The 26,961-nt window shown below is 34.5% G+C and overlaps 1 protein-coding gene across 2 annotated transcripts in view; it reads right to left on the minus strand.

Moving 5' to 3' along the window:
• LOC116342095 overlaps positions 1–26,961 on the minus strand; it is a 124,491-nt gene that overhangs the window by 93,092 nt on the left and 4,438 nt on the right. For both annotated transcript variants that reach the window (XM_031769589.1, XM_031769590.1), the window contains exon 2: positions 17,240–17,494. In XM_031769589.1, coding sequence (XP_031625449.1) covers positions 17,240–17,494 — 255 coding nt within the window. The remainder of the gene's footprint in view (positions 1–17,239; positions 17,495–26,961) is intronic.

Consider the following 26,961-nt stretch of genomic DNA (forward strand, 5'->3'; position numbering starts at 1 on the left):
GTAATCTCGATTTTTTTTCTTTCGACAACATACACAGGGATGCTGTATCATTCCCGGTAAAATACACGATTTTGAGTAAATATTTGTAAATGAAATGTGGCAAGCATTTTATTTTTGTGTTATCAAAGGCGACCGTGGCTTTGAGTGTGTTTCAACTTTAGAATTTAAACGAATAAAAAAATACAGTAATAAACTAGTCTTTTCAGTTTTTGTTTGTGCAAGGAATAACAAACCAGACGAAATTGTCTTTGCCATCGAAATAGAGAAATTCAATCACATTTATTTCTATTTATGGCTTGTTTTTTTTTCTCCCTTCAACTCTTCTTGTTGCTGTCGTAGTAACATGTTTATGGTCGATGCATCAGTTTGCATTCTTCAACACTAATACGCGTGCACATAGAATATTGAAGTGGCAAAGAATGGTAAGCGCTTGATGACGGAATGCACCGAGCACATATTGAATTTAACATGAAGGTAAAAACGAAACGAAAATAAATAAAGAAGTGGTTAAACAAGACGAGACGATAAAAAAAATCTCTCACTCACACGCACACATACACAGGCACATACAACCTGATGGCCACAAAGCAAACATCGTCCGACAACGCAATGCATGTACACTGCGTTTCAGGTTCGTGTGTCTTTTTTTTCGTGCTCGGTTTTTTTTTCATTTAATTCGTAACTTGCATGTTTTATTCACAATGGACCAACAAACATCACGTTTATGCACAGTGAATTTAAGATAGCATGAGCCGGACCGTGATATGTGTATGTGTGGATATGATGAGAGTCTCGTTTAACAATACACCAGAGAGAATGCTTTAAAAAGCAATCTGCATTTTATAGCTCGAAAACTCGACGTGTGTGCGTGTGTGTGTGTGTGTTTTTTTTTTGTTCAAATTGTTATTGTATTTGTGTCAAAAGATTGCAATCGAGTTGGAATGAAAAGGGCTTGATCTGAAAAAAAAGAACCAGAGACGAAATACGGAATTTAAAGTATCGTTTCGTTAAGCAATTCGATGGATACGATACAAACACGCATTGTCTCCAAACAATGGCATTGCCGTGTTCGAATGTAAAAACGGATCACTAGCACTTTGCATGACCATTAAGTGATAAATATTCGCCTTTGTTACTGTGAAGCATAGCATTTCTCTTTTTTCTCTTCCTTCTTCGGTTCATGAACCAGTCGATGGCTCTGTCGCTCGCATAAAATAGTAAACAGCCCATCAGAACAAGAAATAAAGACGCGTTTCAAAACAGCATTCTTAGAATGATGCCAATGGTCATCGTCATCATAAAAATATCTCATTTCAAACTTTTGGTTCATCGCTGAATCTCTGATTGCCCAATCCAATCTCTCATATTTTCTCATTATTTATTCATTATAAAACATTTTTGCAGAATTTCTCTTCGTCATTTAGTTCGGATATTTCTTTTTTTGTCAATAATTTATAGTTCATTTTCAGCTTCATTTCATTTCGGTCGCTCATGCGTGTTTATTTGGCAAATTGAAACATTTCGCACCTTAATTCTTCCAAACTAATCAAATATTGAATCCGAAAATGACGTACCAAGCATGTACAATGTTCAGTGTTTGAGTTATTTTTTTATCAGCAGCAATTTTATTATCAAAATGCTTGCGGAACACTCTAGAGAATACTTCACAAAAAGGAACATCGAAAAATTAGTTCAATGCAATTGATTTAACTCTTGATCAAAACGCCCAGTTTAATGAATAAATTGTTTGGTAACTGCCTGTTTCACACAACAAAAATGCACAGGACTTTATGAAAACGTAGAATGTGAAATTCACCGAATTGTTTCCAATAATATTGGCTATAATGAAAATCATGAACATTTGCAAATTAAAAAAAAAGATATAGAGTTGAACGCCTCACTAAACTATTCGACGAATTTACAATTTATTCATTGGATTCGTGCGGAAATGAAACCCTCAACCGAAAAACTAACAAATATCGTATAATTCAAAACGGAAAAACACTCAAAAACATTTGTTGCAAAAGAATAAATCGTAGTTTTTGAAGCCACAAGTCGCCAAATGATGTCAAATAAATGCGATGACATTTGTTTTTTTTTTTTTGCACGAACGAAAAAAAAATAATCAAGAACCAATAACACGATCAAAAGAATGCACTGTTGAAAAACATACACTCAGGTTGTTTTGTTACCCACTGACTTACAGTTTAAAATCAAATCACAGTGAAATATAAATATGAGGAACGATGTGTCGATGTGTACTAACAGGGACGACTACACATTTTAGACTGGTTTGTTTGGCTGAGTGTTGATAAAATTTCTGTTACCATTTGTGTGTGCTTCGATACGTTTCTGCTTGGGGCACACAATAACACAATGGCAAGTGTGCGAGAGCGAGAGAGAACAAGAAATATTTGGCTGTTGAGCCAGCGAACACGACCGACGTGCTGGTATTGGTGTGTATCGAAATACATAAAACTTCATATAGAGGTAAATGTGACGCATATTCTTGCCAACGGAATTTCGTGTGTAAATCGATGAATAGCAGTCATTGCGATGCAACAAGCAGAAATACACATGGATAGAATTCAATACATACACATTACAAACTGCTCTATTACGCTCTATTCTATTTCTCTATTCGTTCGCGCTCTCTTTATATCTATGTTCACACACTTGTGTGAGTGTATGTAACGGATGGATGAAACATGTGCTGTGGTGTGCTGTTTGAAGCTTCAACAGGCGATTACACTTGTTATATATCAAAAAAAAAAATTGCACACGCAGCCCTTTGCACAACTGGAACACGCGTGGCAACCGAAGAAAAAAAAACACACACGAAAAATCAAAACAAGCAACACGTCCGTTTTGTATGTATATGCGCGCCGACTCATGTCTTTGTATTGGATACGTGAGCAAATGAGAGCCGATTTATGTTTGTAGACAAACAAGAGAGAGATTTTTATACATAACAATTTATTCGAAGCACGCAACAGGGTCAAAGTGGATGTTTATGTATTATCACGAGCTTGTTGTTTACCTATGCCATGTATTTCGTTGTTCCTGGCTACGGACGGAACTTTTAATCGAGCAAAAAAGTATTTTGAGTCCAAAAAAAGAACAGGTAAAATAGAATATCAGCGATTCAAACAGTACGGGTATTTTTTGCGTTTACTCTTTGGGTGTTTGATGACAAGTATTCCTCGAATTCGTCATGTGTTGAAAGAATCGATGATTTTTTATCGATAAAAACTGCGAATTTAATGACATAATTCGTAAATTGAAATGTTAAATGGAAAAATTGGAACATTAATTCTCATTCCCGTATTCCGTAAAAATCAATATCAAATGGAAAAGTCCATGATTTCAAAATGAATCCATGAATAAGAAATGGAGAAAAAAATTCAACCATTTAGAAAATAGCCTGTCATTCACCATGGCAAAGGTTTCATTAAGTTATAAACGATTTTCAAAATCGGTTGCAAGTCGGTCATGTTTCGCATTTTTTGGTTTAATTTTGTTTCAATTCAACGATTCAAACGTTCGTTTGGTTTTGACCAAAACTTCCGTTTCACGTTTCTCAAGCAATTCTATTAAATCCTCTATCCAATTTTCATGGCAGAATTGAAACGTTTTTCATTGGTTTCAGAGTTTTTTCCATTTCTCTAATTTCGCAGTTGAAATTAGTTTTTTTTCTCAGGACACAAAATAATCTCGGTTTTTCATCATCTTACTTTTGTCCGTTCAACATCTTACGTTTGTATGATGCAGCAAAAAAGCCATCACAATTTTTTGAGTGACGATACAATGTTGCAACGATTTGAAGATATATGAAATGATTGCAAAATGTGAAACTAATGACATTTGAACGTACTCAACTGTACCGACTGCGATGTCATTTTTGATATTAAAATTTAATCGGTCGTACACGTAAATATTTATCCTCTGGGTGTGACGTGAGTGTGTGAGCGAGAAAGTGTTAGAAAATATGTTTGAGTTTGTTTCCTACCTGAGCAAACTCGTTTCATTTTTCGAATGCCAACAAAATATTTCAACACAAACAGAATAGATGATGAGATGCAAAGTACAGTTTTGCTCTCATGTCTTTAGGGTATTCTGTATATCCCATTGGTTTACGATCAATGGTACCCACCAGGACTTGTTCTCCTCGATAGAAAAACGGAATACATTATTATGTTCATTAGAACGTTGTTAATATCCACAAAAGAACATTGATGAACTTGGAAATAAATCGATAGAATATATATTTTTTTCTATATTTCTTTCTGTAATTGAAAATAAAGCTGATGATCAAATTGCTGTTCTTGATTTATTTTGAGCTCAAACCTTTTTTCTTGTAGAATTTATCTCACATGGCAAAAGCGCCAGAGGTATAAAGGACCTTATCATAAAAAATGGATGTAAGCGCTTTGACGAAATGGAAAAAGAGGCAGCATTGGATCGACAGCGTGTTTTTCTACTCTTTTCACATGTATGAAAATCGAACGACCTGTTTTCTGTTTGCTTTTTTTCACTCCTGCTTTTCGCTCGTGTAAATCAAAATCATTTAGTTCCGGAGTGTGTCAGTGGAGTAAGCGGTAAGCTGAGGGGACGTCAAACACCACAATACACATATACTCGCTGTTTCTATCCCGTTTCGAATGCTGGTGGCCACCAGGAGTGAAAGATATATATATAATAATTCTCCGAACAAGTCTAATTCATTTTGTTGTGACTGCAGTTCATGACCAAATTACAAAATCTATTTTTAGCCATGCCGTTCATCATCATCGTCATTATTATCAGAGAGATACATCATGACTGTCAACAGCCCAATGGCGCTCTCTATAGTAGCATATTCAAGGTTATCGAACATGGATAAAGCATTGGTGTGCCAAAGAGTACCACCGTGTATTTTACGTGATTTTTTGGTAATGGGAAAGATAGAACAGGTCAAACTGATTACAGTTCTTATGGTCAAAATTAATGACAACGATAATATCGTAAAGTAGTAAACTTGCGTAAAAAATTCGTTCTTTCCGATTCGAAATTGGCTGGCTCTCTTTTTCTCTCAATTCTTTTTACTCTTTAGATATTGCGGCTCTCTGTGCTCACCATCAAAGCTTATACATAATGCTTCCCCTACAATATTCATGTATTCATGTACATTGTGCACATAGATCGATGCGCTGGTCATGATAAATCCAATATGTACACATCAATGCGCATATTTGTTGCATTCTCCAAATTTACGCTTTATGTACTATCCAATTGTTGCTTGCGTAAAATGTTATTTATTGCGTACGAATGATACAAAATCTATGTATCAATTCTATTACAAAATAACCGGCTTATAAGTATAGATACAATATAAATTCGATTTTATAAATTAATTGTGTTGAGATATGACCGGTTATTCACATCAATATACAGATGTTTATCGAAATAAGCTTCGGAAGCGACAGCCAATAATTCGATGGATGCGCGCATTAAAAACGAAGTACCTTAAATCAAATATTTAGGTGCTTTATCGATAGCATAGATTATTTATGGGTGAAAATTCACATCGAAGAGATTATCAACAATGCATGACGACAGATTCGTTAAATACTTTTAAAAAAAGTGACGTGAACGTTACACGACAACGGAAAATTGAATCAAAAAACGTCGGTTTACATCTTTGCAAGGCCTTCATTGATTTCACTAAGCATTACATTCACGTTCATTGCTGTCAGGCATCACACAGGCATTTGAGATTATCGAGTGGCTCCAATGATTTGTTGAAAAAAAAAATGGATCACTCACGTCACAACATAAATCACTCCGGAAAATGCGGTAATTTTGAAGGCATATACGATTTCCACGCATTTTCGTCGCTTAATGCTAAGCTCCATTCCAATATCTTAATTGAAAAGTTTTCGATTCGACGGTGGTTTTGAACAGTCAGAAGACCAAATTTCCTTGATCGAAAAAAAACAGCTAAAACCACTCCTTCATGAACACAATTTATGTGAATGTCTCAATCTCATCCATTTTCGAAGAGACGTTTTTTTAACAAACATATTTTTTTTTTTCAATTTTTAAAGAGATGAAAGGCATAATTTTCGACGCCGAAACGTTATATAAAAAGATTTGAATTTTTCCATCGGGTGTAATTGATACGACTGAAAAATTTTCATATTTGTGTACAGTTTTTTTTGTTCACTACACCCGAAGGAATACATCGAAAAAAGGGAAAAATGTGGCCCATTAAAATTGGCTGCGGTTGATGAAAAATTACTTCGTTTGGTAAATTGGTTCATTGGTCTTGCACAAAGCGGTTTATCTGATTTTTTTTTCCTTTTTTTCTTCTTCTCCTTTTGACAGTTTTCGAGAAATTGTGAGAACAAAGACTGCTTGCATAAAGCTCTGTGACCCATAAGCATTTTGAATTTGATTCCAAGTCGTGGTTCTTAAATGTATCGTCGATAAATGGTGTAAAGAGTAGTAAGCAGACCGAAGAAAATGAAATTGGCTGAATTACTATGAAATTCAATAAGAGCGTCGCCGTCATCGCAGCTTTGTATTTTTGTATTTTGAGCGCATTCTGCATTGATGTCATTAAAACTACACATACATAATGCCATGCTCATTATTTTAGTCATGTTGGTGAAATCAAATTATTCAAGGGTCAATTGGTAAAGGGATTTTGAATTCGCTACATTGTCGATGTGTGCTTGCATGCAGTCTTCACGAAATGAATACCATTCAATTTATTATAGAACAAATAGCGATGATGTTCATCGACCCAATAAAGTGTGGTCATCCGTTGGTTTCAACCAACAACGGTATGCCAATCGATATTTATAATAAAGCGCTTTTGTTGGCCAGGTATAGATTTCAGCAAAACAAACCGTCTTTATTTACACTCGAACAGTTTTGCAATAATGATAGAGTAAATGTGACACAATCGAGCTGAGTTAGGTTACACGAGCTATTTAATGATTAATACAAGCAGAAATGGGACACTATAGTTATAACAAAATAATAATCAAAGCGAATTTGAATCCTAATTGAATCTACCTTGATTCGGTTCGGTATCTGCATATAATTTTATGGTGCACTGACTGTTTTACATTTTCGACTCTCAATCAAAGTTGTGCAAAAAGTGGGCTAACTGGGATTTCACCGTCAATATAGACATCTGTGATATGCATGACACTTTTTTTCCGAATCTGGAGGCATTTCGACCATCAGAGGCATACATTCAGCAGTCATGGATGTTTTTATTAGTGGATGTGTGTTCTTCACAAAGATTTGTGAAGCATCTCAAACGATTTCAAATAAAATGCTTCAAGCATTTATGTATTTTCGATGAAAAATTTCCTTTTATGTTGTCTGGTATTTGGTATGCGGCAACTTTCGGTCGCCCACACTCAACCATGCATTCCCAAAAATGCCACTGAACGAGAAAAAAAAAGAGATAAGACGGTGATGCGAAACCGACAATAAAAGTAAAACACAGAGAGACGGAGCAAAATAAAAACGGAAAACTCAAACAACCAGTAACATAATCTCAACTGAAATATAATTAAGTGAAACCTACACACGCGCGCAACATGCACATGAATATTGTGTAGTAACAATGAAATCGTTATCATTTGATTTTTCTTCGTTTCGTGCGTGTGTTTTTTTCCTTTCGTTTCGTTCACGTCAGTTTAGAGACATGTTCAGCTCACTGTGTGTTATCAATCAATTTGTTGCTCGAGCGAAGGTGAAAGTACGAGCAAAACGAACAAGTGACTGTGATATGCAGACGCAGAAAGCCTACACACCTTTCAAAAGAGGATAAAGCGTGTCCATCTCAAAACATTGAATCCATTTTCATGCCGTATTTTAATTTTGTATCTCTTTTTTCCGAATTCAATGAAAATGTCTGTATAAATGTGTTTTGGTATGATGTGATAAATTCACATTGCACGTGCACGAGAAGAGGTGATTGCTTCTGTTAAACAGTACTTATTGGAAAATTGAAAACATAAAATCCGCAAATGGAAAGTTAAAAGCTTACTGAAACTTGTGAAAAACAAAGCCGCTTAATTTGAATACTCCGTCATCGATACCATTGATAATCGATGAATGCCATCGTATGGTTCGCAGGAAACAACTTTTCGTAAAATATCGCATTTTTACGATTATTGAGTTTGTAACAATTTACTTTTTTTCCATCCAGACAAAACCACACGTCATTTCCAAGTACTTCGTTTTTTGCGACTTCATTTTTTTCGGCTGATGACAACTTCTTACAGATGATTAAAGGGATATTTTACACAATTCCAACAGATAATAATGTTGAATCAATGCAGATGCCGATAGCCATTGATTCAGACAACGGTAACATCCCACCAAAAGTTTTTAATCCAACATCAGAAAAAAAACAATATAAATTCTGTCTCACGCTCTTAAATATAAAATAAAAATGGTGTGTTTCAAAAACTTTTCGTGCAGGATAACACACGGCTAGACAGTTACAATAAAGTGAACTTTGTTTATTTTATTTAGTTTTAAACTACATCGACTACTTGCTGCATTTGAGCGAATCCAAAAATGTGAAATAAAACTTTTGTCATGCATAAAAAAGGCCGTTGATGGTTTTGATGTTTCCATTTTTCAACCATCATGACTGAGAGATGTCATATTATAAAAACACCATCTGGTGACGTGTGCGAATTGTGGTTGAAAACAACCGATATCAAAATTAGTCAAGACACCATCCAACAATTCCGTCTTTGTAATTACATACATTGACAACCACGTCAACAGATGGCGCATTATTGTGCGACTTTTTTCTCGCCAATATTGATATACAGGGACTCATAATGGTTGCCATTTTTTGTGAAACAGAATTTTAAGGGTTTATCATGCCAAAAGTCGACTAAATGAATAAACTTGTTAGTTTAAATAGATTGTTTTCGTTCACATTTTCATGGGTAAATGCTGCTAGGCTGGCATGGTTAATTGTATCCATTTATGTTAAAAGTATGAACGAAATCGTAATTCGTCCCAAATGTTCACCGAGAGTTAAGGAAATGAAAAAGTTTCCTTATTAAATTTTCGATCCCTTTATAAAATTTACTTTATACGGATGATAATCTTCCAGAAGAGTTAACAAACTAATTGGAAAAAATGTGCAGAACATATTTGTTTGATTCAACATAAATTGATCTCATTTATTCATGTTTGATCTTTTAATAAGATTACATGAAAGCATTCATAGATTAAGGTTTCCATTCTCATTTGGACCATCTTCATTGAATAATTGGTTAGCTGTTATCCTGATTTCTCGTCGAAAAATTTTCCCATTGTGATTTGTTGGCAAAGAAGCGATGAAAAATACTTCACCTCGAAGTTTCTATTTATTTTCTAAGTTTTCTATTTAAATGCAATATTCACAAAATGGTTTGATTGTTTTCTTTGTGACACAAAAGATATGAAAAAAATCTCGGCAACCAAGTCACATAATGAGTAAAAATCAAAACTCGACCCCTCATTTTGCCTTTTGCCCCTGTCCTGAAGGCATTTACATAAGTGCGAGCAGGAGGTAATATAATTTTCACCATCCGTAACGATTCCATATCTATTAACATTATCACCGTTAATTTTGACAGAGAATTCGCTCGTTGTTCGCTTTATACATGTTATATACACGGATCAAAAGAAACCAAATTCACTTGTCTTTTAAAATATTGTAAATTTTGAAGAGTTTATATTTTTATCATTGTTAAGCATTAAAATCCAAAAAATACAGCTAAATGCAATTTTGATATTGGCATTGCTAGTGTATATTTTCGGTATCTTTGGATTTCAATTATTATTTTACAGATTCTCTTATGTGTTCGATCGTAAATCTGTCCCTGTCAGTAGGATTTTAAGCCCGATTTCTGCTTGAGTTCCTATAAAATTAGTTTGTCAGTTCCACAGAACTTATTTCATATAAAACTGAATAAATCTCCAAAAAAGCAAAAAAAAGCTGTGAATTTCTTCTACAGTTCCTTTGTCTAAAATCTGTCATCATTGTCTAATTTAAGAAGGTTGGCCCTCAATGTTACCATTTCCTTTTTCCGGAAAAAAGCGCTCATTCTATTCAAAATGCGAAATGTAAGAAATGTTTAATAAAACCAAAAATTATCGTATTTAATCATCGAATAAGTATGTAACCGAGGACCCATGTCTTGATTCCCAAACCATGTATACGAAGTAAATGTTCGAAAGCAAGTCTAACTAATATATCATAAGGCTTTCTCAATTTTCAGTCTATGTATTTCGGATGGATATCCATCCGAGATATTTTAGAATATCTGGATATTCAACGCAACTGCACAGAGCCAGAGCTGTGTGCGTCGCACATATAATCTACGGTATGTCGCTACACGTAAAATACAGACACAGTGTGACTGTGTACGTACGGCACTTGATACACATATACATCGGGACATACCGTAGATTCTATTTGCGACGCACACAGCTCTGGCGCTGTGCAGTTGCGTTGAATATCCAGATATTCTAAAATATCTCGGATGGACATCCATCCGAAATACATAGACTGTCAATTTTTATTGAATTTCAAAGTTCGTTGGTTGCATTTAATAAAACCAACAAAATTTAATATAAAATAAAATGTAAATTGATATGTTTGAGGCGGCAAAAAAATGGAGAGAAAAAAGATGAAGGCATATAACTTAAAGAATATTGTCAATCCTCATCCGAAGTCGGTTTCATTTTTTGTCTTGCTGATGGCAAAATGGAGCAAATACACGCTTAAAAAATGCGATGGTTTTAATTACAACAGATGGTAAGTTACCAACCAACGGTAACCGCAATATCATGATGTTGCGATAACCATTGAAACGGGACATAAGCCATTTGCTTGTTATTTCGTTCTCACTTTCGTTTTTGTTGCTAAGCACAACAAAAATGAAATGTCTGCAGCAAGGCCAACGCAAATAGAATTTGTATGGACGTTAATTTGATAAATGCAAACATTCTTCAATGATAATACAGATTCAGTTCAACGTATCAATGATTTGTTGCGATAAATCTTTGCCGATGAGTTAGATGCGATACTTTCAATCGGATTTTTACTCTTCCATTTATTTCTGAAGTGATTTACACTTTAAACGCACACGCACGCATTTAAGCAAATCGTCGGCACTTAGACATAATGTTTACATTGGGCGCAAATCTAAAACTCTCTCATATTTGAAATGGTTTACTAATAGTTTTATGTCCACTTGAGTTCAAGGCACTCAGCCAGTTCTGCTCAGCAGTATGCCCTCTCTAAGTGTGTAAAAGGTCATTCTCTGTGTTACCACATTCAAGTGAATATGTGCTCAAGTTAAGATGTTACGTTTTAAATATTTCGTTACAATCCCGGCGCTTAGCTTTCATTTTGATGAATTCAATACACAGTTTTGATATATTGAATATGCTCACGAAGACGACGACGAAAACCGAAACTATTTATGTAGAAAGTTTTCATATGATTGGCATAAACGCCACCAGCAGAGTGTTCTTTTCTCGGTATTTTGAGGTTTTAAGTCTTCTGTTCAGTCCCACTTCTTTGCATCCTCGTTTACCATGCATGTAAAAGTAGTTTGCTGCATCCATAAAACTCGAGTAGAAGTTTTTGCTTGCTTTTTTACAGCATGCAATATTTAAAAGTATTTCCATTGAATCCATGCATACGAAAGTCATGTATGAAAACTTCGTGTAGTGACAGCACATGCGATGCGTATTTTTTTTTTTTAGAATGTAACTTAAAATAATTGGTGTTCAAAGTTGCACCGACAATTCTGAACGCAAAAGCTTTCACCCAGCATGCTTTCGTCTGCAAATAATATCATGATGTTAACGAAAACATGTTCACAAACAATTAGAAACAGAAACACGGCAGGTGAATAAAAAATGCACTCCATTTTTGTTTCGCTCGTTTTCGAATAATCAAGATATTCGCCGAGTTTCATGTTATGGATTTGACAAAGTTTTAAAATCTATGCAAATTCAAAGCTTCTTAACTGATATCGCCAAAATGATTTATATACTGAAATATTTCACATTTGCTTTTTCGCTGGCGTCTCTTCGATTGAAGTCTAATTACGAAACAAAATGATAATTTATGTTACAATCAGTTAGCACAAATGAATAATTAATGATTTTTTTCTCTCTGAAGATTTTGAATTTCATGCATGCATTGAATTTTACAATTAATTTAAATTCAAGTGGAACACGAAGAGTTCCATCGATTTAAGTAATTTGTTCGATTCAATAAATCATTTCGTTTGCCAGAAAACGAATCTACCTTGATTTTAATGGCTTCATTTTCGTATCGGATAAGGCACATAAAGCAACAATGGCACTACATCTCCTTTCGACTTATTTTCACCCGCTTCATACTTTTAAGTGCGTATAATTCAAGTGGCGTACATTTTAATTAAGCCATAATTCAATGCACTCCAAAGCTTTCATCATAATTGAACTGAGCAGCAAACTTTAGTATAAATATTTTAAAATTAAAAGTTTTTTTTTACAAAGTTTTTGATGTTTTCATCATATTTATCGAATCATTATTATCTTTTGATTCAATTTACAGCGCCAGTTTGGTTGTGATTCTTTTGCATAACATTTTTCGAACATTTGAAAAAAAAAAAACGGATTCACAGAAGAGAATTTTTGTGTTTTTTAGGAATTCTGTGGTCATTTGGATGTTGCTTTTTCTCCAAACACACATACAGTACACACTGTGTACTACACAGTTTTCTCTAATTTCCACGAATATGACACATTAAACCAAACATACAATTTCAAAGTTTAAGAGAAAACTAGAAAGTTTTCGCTGATCTCATTTCTCACTTGGTTAACTTGATGATACGCAAAAAAAACTGTTATTTTGATTGAGCCACCCTTACGCTCAACAGTTGCTTACCTAGAGAACCGGGCTTACATTGTTGCGGTTTTCCATCAGTACAAGTGCACTTTACGATAATTTGAAGAAGAAAAAGGGTTATATGCTTCAGAAAGAAAGGAATGTTCATTTAACTGATTTTAATTAAAATATACATTGTAAATGATGTGAACAACACTCGATGTGAGGAAAACTCAAATCATTGTATGTTCACTTAATTCAAAAGCCAGATAACTGTTGGCTTCCAATGCCAAATAAATTCAGATGCCAAAATTCCAAGGAAAATAAAACATTTTTTCCAAAAACACGCAACCTTCTATACGTTTTTTGAAGAAAAATTTGTTCGTTACTCCGTTTGCTGTTATTTACTCGCAATTTACGTCAATACGCAAATACACTAAGCAGGAATGGTAGAGACAGAGTTTGAATACACTCCGCGAATAATTTCACTTTTGAAACTTCACTTGAAAAAACTTAACTTCGCATTTCACCTCTTGCTCTCTCCTGGAGGATTTTCCATAAGTGTGAGCAGGAGGTGAGTTATGAAGTTGAGTTTTTATTCTGACACATTCATTTATTTGAAATATAGCTACTGGTTTGTTACTGTCGTAGTTGTTGCTAACTATGCTAGACGGCGCCAGTGACAAAAAAACTGTTCACATTTCTCATACAAAATAAAAGTATTTACACCAAACAATGCTTTTTTCATCGTACGATATCGATGCATTTACTTTTATTTTAATAGTAAAATGGTGAACTTTATTCCGAGTAAAAAATATATGAGAACGAATGTTCTTGGCCATGACGGAAAACAAACGTACAATAACAATTTCATCGTTTTAATTGAATTTTACGATGCGAAATTGTTATAAATTTAAATTTGAAAGTGAATTTGATAACGAAAATGGTTTATTCCAAAGCAGAATGGAACTGTTGAGCACATATTATAGAATAACAAAGTAAAAGATGATCCAATTATTTTCGGTTCGTTTTTTTGAAATATTATTGATAATTTTTTGGTTGCTTTTTTGTGCCTCCGATTCAATTGCGTGTGGGTAATAATCGTTCGATTAAAGCTTTTCAGTCGTCACCAGCAGATTTATTGCCGTAAATAAATATGCGAGAGCAGTTTGTAGAGTATAAAATTGGGCAATTATTCAGTTTCTTTACTGGTTTGAAAATTTACGCCCATCCATAAACGCAAAATGCATAAAATAAATCACCGAAGTGGCATCCGCAGCGATGCCATTGCCTCTCAATGCGACACATGGACTCAGAGTCGGTAATCGGATGCTATCAACATGCTTTTTGCATTACACATTTATTGCTTTTATTGTTATGCGCGTATTAATATTTCAATATGAAAACGAGAAAGTGATATGGTTGTGTGTGAAAGAGAGAAAGAGAGATAGTGTGTAACAGTAACATAAATTTTCTTGAAACCACCGAATTAAAGCCCCACTACTGTTCAGTATTGTGAGACAAATGGCATGTCGTTACGGTTTTCTTACAATTTCATATACGCTGATCTCATTTTGGTGAGGAACCGATACATTTGTATAATGACACATTGCAAAATTTATGCTTTGCATTTTCATCTTTATTCCATACACAAGATACCATAGAAATGGAGGTGGCATTTAAGGTTATCATGCACCGTATTCCTTCCAGTCTAGACTGAATTAAATCCCTCAATTTGCACTCACACGAAACATATTCTCGCATCCCAAATTGCTTATTATAATATATAAATGATGCGTATTGTAGTCATTTATCTGGTCGATTTTTGACCAACAACCGATGCCGGCTATTGTTCGAAGCTCCACGCACACATCAATGCACAAAAACCAACGTTGAGCCAAGGGTGAGAGTGAGAGAGAAAAACGTGTATCCATTTGTGCAAATAATCCGAGGGTTAATTCATCCAATCGATTGGATTATAGTGAATCGAGCAAATTACTTTTCTTTGTCGGCGTTACTTTCTGCATAAAATATTTTTGTGCAAAGTAAATTCTGACAAAAGCGAAATGTTGAGTTATGATTTTTTGGTATTTGTTTTCGTGCACAATTTGTCAAATAAACGGTACTGCGTTGGTGTGTAACGATGATAACCATGATATCGAGAAAAACATCTTTCACCTTTCAGTTTTCATAAACAATTTTTCGAACCTTCAGCGACAGACGGCGAAGAAGAAAAAATGAAGCAAATCGATGAATTGAAAAAATATATCAGATTTTAGATTTTTTTCTACTCTCTTTCTTTTCGTTGCATTGAAGCCAGTTCGTGACTTTTGCGGTGGAAAAAAAGTTTACTTTTCGCACATCTCAGTCAGCTGATTGTTGTTGTATTCTCGGCTCAGTGAATCACATGAAAATAATCGTTTTCAGGACCAAAGAAAAAGAAAAATATATACGCTACAATACCTTTATGATTTATATATGCTTTCCGGAAAGCCGTACGAATAAATCGGCGTTGATGAAAAAAAATTGTGCTCGAATCAAGAAGCAATTTTTAACGTTCAGAAAACATAATGAGGTTTTGAATTGTTCACATGTTAGCATCAATTGAAACGCACCACATCACTCGAAATTACTCGATCGAAAAATGACAAAACAAAAGCAAAGGAAAACACACGTGCACGCTCAGAAAAAACGGAGAACAAAAAAGCAGCTTTGAACGTCGATGATTTTTTGTATCTGTTGGTGATTGTAAATGTAGCACACAGGAAAACAACAGCACAGAAAAAAATCAGTGATTTCACCTGAAACGCGAACCAAACACAGCTTTTTTTCCGAGCATATTTCGAATTCATTATCTTTTGTTGGCCTATTGTGCCATCTTTTTTTCTTTTTTTTTTTGTTTGAGCACACGTTTTCTCATCTCCGTTTTTCATCTCGCATTCATCATCAAGGTGTAATGTTATGTATACGACAACAAAAAAATTTCAGTTGCTTTGCATACTTCTGTGTGTATCCGGAAAGCACATCTGTCATCATTTACGAGTAAAACGCTTCAATTTATTCGTCACTTATTTTCCCAATCGATTTCCATTGTGTACAAAGTTCCTTATTCCACGTGTATCGTCTTCTTCCTCATTTTTCTCTGTCTCTATCTCAAAGGAATGTCGTCGTAATGTCCTCATCGCGTTCGTTCATGCACATTGCAAAGCAAAAGAAATCGTATCTGTATAGTAAGCACTACGCGCGAGTATTAAATGACTGAGCTGGCTGGGGTTTCTTGACACCATATGTATACATATCTGCACACACAGAGAAAGACACCCAGTTTGACACAAAGTAGTTGACTCGATCGAATGGCACTTTTCAACAAAAGACTTTTATTGCCTTTGTTGCTTTCAATCTGAATTAAGGATGCTGTCACGTACAAATGTTTGTATTTGTCGATGAATTCAATGGTCGTCCAATTTTCGGAAGGGGATATATAATAATTGAGTTAAGTTTTTTTTTCTCGGTTGTTGTGAATAAAAAAAAAATCGGTTGGAAAATCAAAACAAAATTTCTTTGATGGAATTTTGATGATTATTTCAATTGAAATAAACACAAATGCGTATACACACAAATGTACACATTTAAAATGGCATTGTTCGTGTGGCGATGTGTTTGGTTTAATTGAGTACACAGTTGGGTACCAATGTGAAAATGTTCTCTTCGCATAATGAATTCAAATAATTATCGGATGGACAATGGGGAAATTTCATGAAAATCGTCGAAATCTCCATTGTGCAAAATGGATGACAATAGAATTCAATGATGTATTTAGTGTTTGTCCTGCAAATGGTCTACTCAATCTACAATACACAAATAAACATAAAAAGCACGAGAGGCAATACAACAACGATTCCATGATTTATAATGGGAATTTCAATAAAAAGCGCTCGCTTCATAACAATGAAATTATATAAGCTTCGGGCGAGCGCTCGTTCGCCTTATTTTATGAAATTTAATTCAATTTTTCGTTTTATCTAGAAAAAAGAATGCACAAACACCAATACAAAAATATCTTTACATTTAATGATCATTCAATGGTGTGTAACTTTTCTCGGTATGTCAAACAACTAGAGAATATAATAAACGACACAAATATATGAATGAAATATGCTCGAATATTTCTTTTGTAAACAATCAAAACATTCCCAAATTACTCATTCAAATGATACAAATGAACAATACCAAGTGAATATTTCAAGAAAATACCAAATTTGCGGGGATAACACATAAAACTCAATGTGATTTTTTATAATTTATAGCAAACAAATGAAAAAAGAAAAAAAAACTTACACAAGACGCGCAGCATCGCGTTGTTGAACATCGTTATTCCGCTCCAATACGTTTAAAATGTATTGTCGTTCATGGTCGCTAATGCGATCAAAAACATGTGACTGCTGCAATAAATCGGAACCATTGATGTTTGCATCAGCCGTTGGCGTCGAATCCGTCGAATATCCCGTCGATGCTTCAATTCGAATCCGTTGAATTGTCGACGAATGTGTTGGAGTCGGTGGCAAGCGAGCGCTCCGACCGCTCCCCATTTTCCTATCAAATAAATATACAGAAAAAAATTAAAAAATAACTTGAATTATTTCCCTTTTTGATATAAACTATTTACAAATTTTAATTGCTTTTTATAATGACATTCTAAATTAAAACTTCTCGGGTATACACCATCTACGAATGAATTGGTTTTTAGTTTAGGCTGCTAAACAAATAAAATATATTTTGTTTGTTGTCAAACGCATAAATATACAGTTGGTACTTTTCGCCATCGTTTATTCCCATCGAAAAGTTGATTAAACCGGTTTGGAAAATTCGCAATCTCATTCTCATATATTATGAAGAAAAAAAAACAGCTTTTAGTAATCACTATACATTTGACCAAGCAATGCCTTTGTGTGCTCAATGTTGGCGTATATTTGTGAAAATATGTCCTGTAATGAGCTTTACGATTTAAATCCAATTCACTCAATGCGTCGAGTGTATGAGAAAATCTAATTCAAGGCAATCCAATTCAGAGAAAAAGTTGCAATTTTTAATGAGTTTTGCATTGAAAACTTTTCTATTGAAAATTCAAAACCATATTAACGTGCACATCTATTTTGAAGCGTCCAGATTTGTTATACTTTGCTTGGGGTGTAAAAAAGCAACAAGAATGGCACAAATTCACGTTTAAAAAAAACGAACCGACTACACGCTTGGATTAAAAATCAACGCCAAGGCATTATCAAGTTGTTTTTGTTTGTAAATAAAACGGAGCACACATTGCAACTGCGATTTAATGTTCGTTAAGCACAAAAGGCTCAACAAGCGTGTAGCGAATTTGTTGTATGCAATCATAAATTCTGTGGAAAATGCAATTTATGGTAGCGACGATGCTTTTGTAATGATAGCTATAAAGCAAAATGAATTGGTCTAAAGTGTTCATTAGCATCTCAGAGTTAGATTCTCTCGTAGGCAGAGTTGCCATAACCACTGAATTGATAGCGAACGGTCTTTTTTGTGCGCACCTACTTTCTGTTGTTACCTTCATTTAAATGTAACTGGCATGAAGGGCGCGTGTCCATTCAACGTATGAATATCATATTTTAATGAATCAACATTAATATGTATCACTCGATTCGTAACAAAGTTTTTTTTTCATTCTCAAATTATCCGTGTATGAATATAAAAATAATCCGACGGGAAAGTGTTCGGTGGCACCTTGAAAGTAATGCTTGTAATGAACCGAGATCAATCGTCGTTTTGTATGCACCCTCCGATAAAACATTTTCGACCAAACGAGCACAGTTTTGGTTGTGTGTTTGCGTGCGCTTTTTTCGTTTTTAATGAATCCCATTAGCATAAGTTTAGCGCAAAATTTGGCTACTTTGTTTACACGCGTTTATTTTTTGGTTCGGGAGGGGTTGCGTTAGCTCAATCACCATTTCGTATTATCATAACTTTTCATTGCGTGTTGTGTGCCCATTAAATATGCTTCTTTTTCTCTTTTTTTTCGCTCTTCTATTCGGCTGAGAAAAAGAAATGTCTGTTCCATCCATTGTTTGTGCTGTTGAGCTTTTAGCAACAATAACAATTCCAGAACTTTTAGTCGTTTCCAATTATTTATGCGCACACACATTTTCGTTCGTTTGTTACGTGCGCTTTTTTGCTGTTTTTATTTATTAAGCACGCCGAAGGAAAAGAGTGCGTTGCAAACGGTTCATCTGGTCAAAATAATTTTGAAAGTGGGCAAAATATGTGTGGGCATTGAGACGACGTAATTAGAACATTTCAATGCAAATAAGATGATTTATACGACGAAGTCGGAAAGCAGCACGAATCAAATGTACCTTATCAAAAATGTACGAAATACACGCATTAAATGAAATGAATTGTAAATGCTCTGAATTTTTCAATATTACAAGTTTGTTGTTTGATAAAGTGAACACTAGTAGTTCATACCTGTTCAGTGCCTGCTTTTTTTCCAAAGATTGATGCACAAAGTGCTTATAAATTATATTTAAAAAAAATGAAAAACTCTGTTCGATGCGAATGGTTATCTTCCTGAAATGCGTATGCGCATACGTTTTATGGCATAAATCAAGCCGTTTTCCTGTGCTACATCATTGAGCGCAACATATTTTTATATTATTCCACATTTATTTCATTATTTTTACATCAATAAATCAAGTTTTAATCATTCAATCGCCTCGCAGTCCGCAATCCGCGACAGTCGTCGGCACAAAAGGTTATTACACCACCACCGACACAATTATAATTAAATGCCCAAATGGAATTTAACATTTTTGTTAAAATTAATCGAGATGACGACGATGAATGTAAATGAATCGTCGCATTCACATATAAATATAAAAATAGAACGAATCGAATTTATTTGATATGCCTTTGTGCCTATAGTCAATGTTCAAGTGGTTTTTTTGGGAAATTTAATTCATTTTGAGGTGGTTGAAAGCAATATCGTTCAAATGGAAGTTAACATGCAAACCACTTCTGGACTGACGGTTTTTGCTACCTAGTGGAATTAATTTTATTTGCCGTACACTTTTTTTTCACAATTTTCCGCTATTCCATGAAGAATTGAACGTGAACAGCGTATATTTAGATGACGTAAATGATTTTATAGTTTATTAAGGTTGTGTTTTTTGTATCAAACAAATGAGACTCGTTTGTTATTGATTCCTCTTTTCGCTTATTCACTCTACACTTGGTTGGTGTTTTATTTTTGTGGAAAATACTTTTAACCATGATAATTTATACAGAGAGAAAAATGAAATCATTTTAAATCTTCTTTTTATGGTATGGTTATGACGGTTCTGTGCTCTTTCACTATCGGTATTTTCCATTCGAAACGTTTTTGGTTTTGCATTTGAACTTTCGATCAAATTACAGCGAAATATAAACACAGAACGACAATCGATATACCGAATTCATTTCAACCACACATGCTTTCGGATAGAATTTACGGAATTTACCATCGATATGCACACAACTATTGAACTGAATGGAATTCACTTGTTCTATGACTGCTTTTCAACAAAAATAACTGCATTTGAAATAACGGCTTTGATATTTGCATTGGGGTCTATTTGAAATGGAGATTAATCTGCTATTGACTGAGGGGGCTCGAACCACGCCTTTGCGTCGACCAACTACTTTCTTATAAAACAGACTCAAATTGAAAATGCCCAGTCCACTTTTGGTACTGCTTGGAGTATTTCTTTATATTTTGACACATTGTATAGTTGGAAACATTTCATGTAAAAAAAAACACGATTCGTGTTACTGCTTTCAAATATTTTCTAAACCGATTTCATCACATTATGAGCGAAATGAATGTTACCATCCCCAAAATATGTCGTCTGTTTTAAATGGATGCGGAATTCATTTTGCACAGAGCATCTAAGAGTATCAGAGTACAACTGCATTTGAATATATTTTAAGGCCATGAGCCATTCAATTCTCGTTAATTTACCATATCAAGTGGAATTTTCCTTTGTTCTCATAAATAATGGATGAAATAACGGTTTCAATTGTGAAGGCAACCCTGGGGTAGGGACACGAATGATGATTTTATCAATTCTGATTTTTCCTAGTTTTCGAGTTTGTGTCTATCCCCTAGATGCAACCAAATACGCATTTTGTTGATTTGCTTTGGTTTGAAATCGACAAGTATTCGACGTGAAACATGCAAATAAAATGCAACAACAACAAATCTAATTTCGATATATGTATCAAGATAGGTATTCAATGCCATGCCAATCATCATCGATTGGTTTTCTGCAAGATAATCTACCTTGATTCTATGATTCTATTGAGAGATGCCATGCAAATGAAATACAATGCCATATTCGATATTTGCAAATGATGTCGACTCTTTGAAATCGTTGAGAACGCAAGGAGATCTCATCTTTCTTTTTGATAGTGAAAAATGAGACTACACTTTTGCAAAACAAATCAAACAATGTGCAGTTCGAACCAGACGAATGATTCTGTTGGCTAGATAGCGGTTGCCCAGCCGGGCTGAGTGGATGCATATTATAAACAATGGCTGCACACAGTAAACTCACTAGAACAATCATTTCTATTTTTTATAATATGCTGCAGACGCATCCATTCAGATCGGTTGGGTTTGCCAGCAGCCGCTATCTAGCCAGTAAAATCATACGTTTAGTTCAAACCTCAAATTAATGCGAGCTATATCCGGGATATCACACAAAAGTGTGAAAAGCTTATTTTAAACGAGGTTGATTCTCTTTTTCAATACAGACATTAAAATACACAAGTGCTGCTAGTTACGCTTTCTGAAATATCCAAACGTATTGAATGCATTTATATACAATCAAAAACTCTAAACATTTGTTAAAATTACCGAGAATGTAAAACGATGGAGCGATAAGTGTGTGTATTTCGTTAATTGGTACATTTTAATCAGATTTGGTATATTGAAAATAAATCAATGGAATTGGTACGTCAAGTGAACTATGAAAGCGTGAGCAAATAGTACCAGTTTATTAATTTGAACTTGCGTAAGCGCAGAAATTTCTCGCAATTTTCAATCGAACGATTTTTATATCGATATTAAATTCTGAAATGCAGTGGCCGGTGTGTGATGACGTACACGCTTGGTCTGGGATTATTTTAGTTTTTATTGTGTATTTGACGAAGCACTGAGGTTTAAACAGACTGTGGACTTCAATATTTATCGTAGCAGCAAATTCGATGAATAAATACAATATATAGTTGATTTTAAGTGTTCCACCGAGTTTTGTATCGATTGAAGCGAAATAAATATGGAACAAGTATGATTGTTACAAAATTACAATATTTCGTAATATTGCCGTCGGCTTAAAACATATAATATTTCAGCTTTTGTGGTTAAAATCGTTTTCATGAAAATTCGAAAATTGTTCTCCTATGCGAAAACAATTATTATTTTCCTCGCGCGCGCTCACACACACACGTGAGTGCGAATCTCAAAATCCGACTGTACCAAATCATAAAGCGCGGATGCAGCTTTTACATTTCCACTGATTATGAAACGTTGTTTATTTTATGATAATGTTGGGATGATAATAATTGCTCTCTACAGTGTGTTGGAAAGAACAGGAGTTGGCATGAACATCACACACATAAAGGTAAAAATAATACGAGACGTGAGCATTTCTTTTTTTTTCTTTTTTTTTTCGTTCATTATTATTACAGCTCTTTGTTCTCTGTTCGCATTTCACTTCAGAAGGAAATTATGTGAAGAATTTTCAGTGTTTTTGTATATGCTCATAAGAATTTTATTTTTTTCCCCTCGGTCGATGGAGGTTTTTACAACAATTCACTCAATATTTAACCAAACACAACGATTCACTTTGAAAATTGAATTTGCTTACTGGCTGCAGGCGAGGATATAATATCTTTTTTTTTCTCATGCACACATAACCATCTGACATTAGGTTCGTTGTGGTTATGTATGTATTTGCTGGCTGCAAAAAAAATTGTTGATGCATCATTTCAAAAGCAGAAAATGAGTATCATACCACACGAAAGATGGTAGAAGTAATTCGGTTTGAATACGTTTTCCATGATGTCAATACTTAAAAGCATCTTGTGTAGTGCGCACATTAACGTATCCATTAAGATTTTTATGCTCGTTACTTGCCCATGTACCTCTATGCTCATTGTGTGTTGCGATGGTAATGGAAATTTCTAATTTGTCTGCTGTTATAGAGTCAAATATTAACCAGATTAAATGTTTTTGGTGTGGTGAACACACACACACGCACATGTAAAAAGGCAGAAAAAAGAGCAAACATACATGGCGTAATCAAATGCAAGGTACGAACGTCACTTTATTGATATTGTTACCGGAATTTGTTATCGCTCCGGTTGCATGTTAATAAAATGAAAAACTTAATTACATATTGCACTAGTCGGAGAGCATAAATGGCGCAATGTTTTTTTCTGCATCCAAACAATGGCATCAGAAAATAAAATTAATCAGTCCTGAATCGAGTGGAGCGCGTACACAATGTTTTGTTTTTATGTATGTGTGTGTGTGTTTTCTTTGTGCGGGGCAGGTTTGCATCAAAATTATCATAAAAGCTTTTGATAATTGAAAATATAGAAAAAAAAGAACGAGAGCAGGTCGGCGTGAACTATGGCGAACGAGGTAACACACTACAACCGTCGTTTTTTTCATTACCTTGAACCAAAAATGAAAATATGTGATGTCATTCTGGTTCAGTGTTTGTATCAACTTACACTCGCATGCAATGAAATATGAATCACAATTGGCTTTTAAAGATGTATAAAACAAACAAAGTTGAAAATATGAAATTATGATCTCTATCGCTATATTCACGGTTACCCTTGCTAGCAATGCGAGAATAGCATGCGCCTAGACAGACATCACATCATCCATTTTTATTGCGAGAACACTTTGGATTACTACCGTTGAAATGTGTGCCGATTTCATTTTTTATGAATATATCCGATTTTCAAATTGAATGCACTCAATTTAGATATAAGTACTTTTACTTATGCAACTTTTCGTGCGAAAATAAAAGCTCAAAAGTTAAAAGTAATTTTCCTTATATCCCTCGTTCATTTTAATTTACTCATGCACTCTCGCTTTAGTTCTCGCTCGTTATTCACTCTTCTTGAACGATCATCATTTGTTCAGTGATAAAACGTCGGTGCCGCACAACTGTTTCTGTCTGTATCAAATGCTGTATAACCCCTGCGACGAATGCACTACACTTGTTTCAGTGTAAGCGTCAGAATTGTCCTTCCAATTTATTCTTTGTTATTGATTGTGGCTTTACAACTTTGTTCATCATTGTTTTGCTTACATTTCTTAATACTCTGTGGGAATGTATTAGGTTTGCACAAAAGTTTCGAACCTTTCGCAACTTTTTCGATCTTACCACCCAAAACTATTTTCACTCATCTTCTCGAATGACATCTCGCTTTTTTTCCATAGTTATAGGGGATTGTATATCTCAGAGGATTTACTGAGAAATGATTACTTATTACGCAAACACACAAATGTACACTCCCCCCACTCCGCGTCTGCGATAATGTTACGGTTGGTGACAACAAACGGGCGAAATGAAAGCAAACCCAAAATTATAGACAATAGCAAACTGTTGAAGTGAAGGGTTCACATTTTGATGTTGAATATTGCTGTTGTCATGTCAATCGGAAAATAGCCAAAACATTTATCTTTTTAGTTGGACGCCACAATATTGAATGTGTGAACAACATCCGCAAAATGGAATGAAAACGATAAATAAATACATATCCAAGTCACGTGCCTGCTTGTGAATTCACGTTACGATATAAGCAAGAAATGGATGAATTAATTTTGATGTTAAATAACGAGATACATTCGAAATGATGTAAAAGTTACTACATCTTTATATTATAGAAAACTACTAACTAAACTGGCATTCTTTGAACGCGCTTCCGTTTGACAGATGTGTTCTCTTTCTGATTGTCGGACACAACCACCAAAACCAACCCTCTCAAATCACTGCTAACCATTAATATCATCCATTCCATTAATTATGTAACATTTGCTCCATTATTTTTCTACATCGAAGAATGGCGAAGGTTGAACCAACGCACACAGACATCGCACACATCTCGACAACATAAAAAAGAAACTCATTATACATTCGGACCATTTGTTCGTTCTTTCTGCTTTTGTGGGGATTTTTTGGGGGAAATAATTAATTATCACTATGGGATAAGACTGTTAATTCCACAAATGGCCCTATACGGTTCGTTTATTATTATTTTGTGAACTACTGGAAATGGCGAACATATTATATACCGAGCACCGGTGTCGGAAGAAAATGAATTATGTTAATAAATTTCCCATCTCGACGTTTTTTACGTGAGATAAACTCAACAAATACAGACGCATGAAAAATGAATACAAATCATAATAAAAGTTTTTATTATGTATCAACGGAAGAAAATGAAATGGTTTTTTTTTCTGAGAAAAACATCCAATTTTCATCGGATTTTCCATCCAATAGAAAAAAATGGCATTTCTGCTTTTTGTCGTGCAGAATATCGAATTTTATATGTTATTCTCGACATACGTTACGACCGATTTTGCGCTTATAAATCACTGATGAAGTTACGATAGGAAAAAAACGGACACAACTTGATCAACTTTTCCAAGTATGTAAATAACAAGAACGCAATTTTTCTACCACGTTCGTACGTTGAATTAAATTGAATTTTTGATTGAATATTTTCATGACGTTATCGATTCACTTGATGAAAAAGTCGCCATCAAATTCATCGCATGCAACATTGAAAATTGTGTCGAAGCAAAAGACACACAAAAGTAAATCTTCCAGTGACAACAAGTGCCCCAATTCAATTTCGAGTGCTTAATTGATGCACAAGCATCAAATTGATACACAATTTCAACGAAATCGATTTCCATGACTTAGATTGATTTATATTTGTTTGAGTTGAGACAATAATATTCAATTTTGCTTACATCAAATTGTATGGGCAATCATTGATTGACAATCATTGTGACAGTTAATATCGTTAGATAAACAAAAGAAGGCTATACAGTTAGGAGACGACAATCGCATGAATTATACGCATTTAAGTGAACTGAATTATCAATGCGGAACCAATTTTTGGTTAATTGATCGCCTGTTCAAAACCGGTCTAATTATAATCTATCTAAACAAAATGTCTTTGTCAATATCACGTGCTGTGTTCCGTGTTTCTTTTTGTCCATACAGTGCATGTTAACCACAAGTCATTTTCTCACATGACATTATTATTTAATTATGTAATCAAGCCGATCCACTTGTGCTCAAACAACAAAATAAATGAAAACAAGAAACAAAATGATTACGTTGTCCTTTCGTTCTGTCGAAGAACGAGGCTGGTGTGCAATGGATGCAACTTATAGTGACATTAAACGACTCGCCGTTGTAGCGCAAAAATCCGTTAACTGCTTGAAAACATACAATTTCACCATCATGAAATTACACAATTTAATTACGGCTTACATTATCTCTGATTATTTTTTACACCGTCACCATCGTCTTATCGACGTAGCTTTTGTGTACCGACTCGTTCGCGATAAATATAGAAATCAAAAGCAACAAGAATTGAGCGTCCACTTCCGTTTTTACGTGTTGCGAATTGGTTGAGCATTACATTGACACAACAGTCAAAAGAAAGATTTTTCCCAGTCTGTAATGAAGCCAACCAGTGCCGGTGGTGCTGTTTTTGGCATTGCTGTCGCTGATTTCATTTTTGTTGGTGTCGATGCTTTGCAAAAGCAACAAGCCAAAGCATGCCACACAATACAAACTTGTACATAAGTTAGTTAGCTGAGAAATAATTCGATTTACTCTTGTTAGTCTAAACGTTGTGTCAAGAACATTCAATCTCTTCGGTTTCACCTGCACTTTGCTTTATTTTTATTTATTTATTTTTCTCTTTCGCTCTCTCTCTCCGTGTCTTTTTTT

This window comes from Contarinia nasturtii, unplaced genomic scaffold (assembly GCF_009176525.2).
Source record: "Contarinia nasturtii isolate CC-2019 unplaced genomic scaffold, AAFC_CNas_1.1 Cnas_scaffold_810, whole genome shotgun sequence".
NCBI lineage: Eukaryota > Metazoa > Arthropoda > Insecta > Diptera > Cecidomyiidae > Contarinia > Contarinia nasturtii.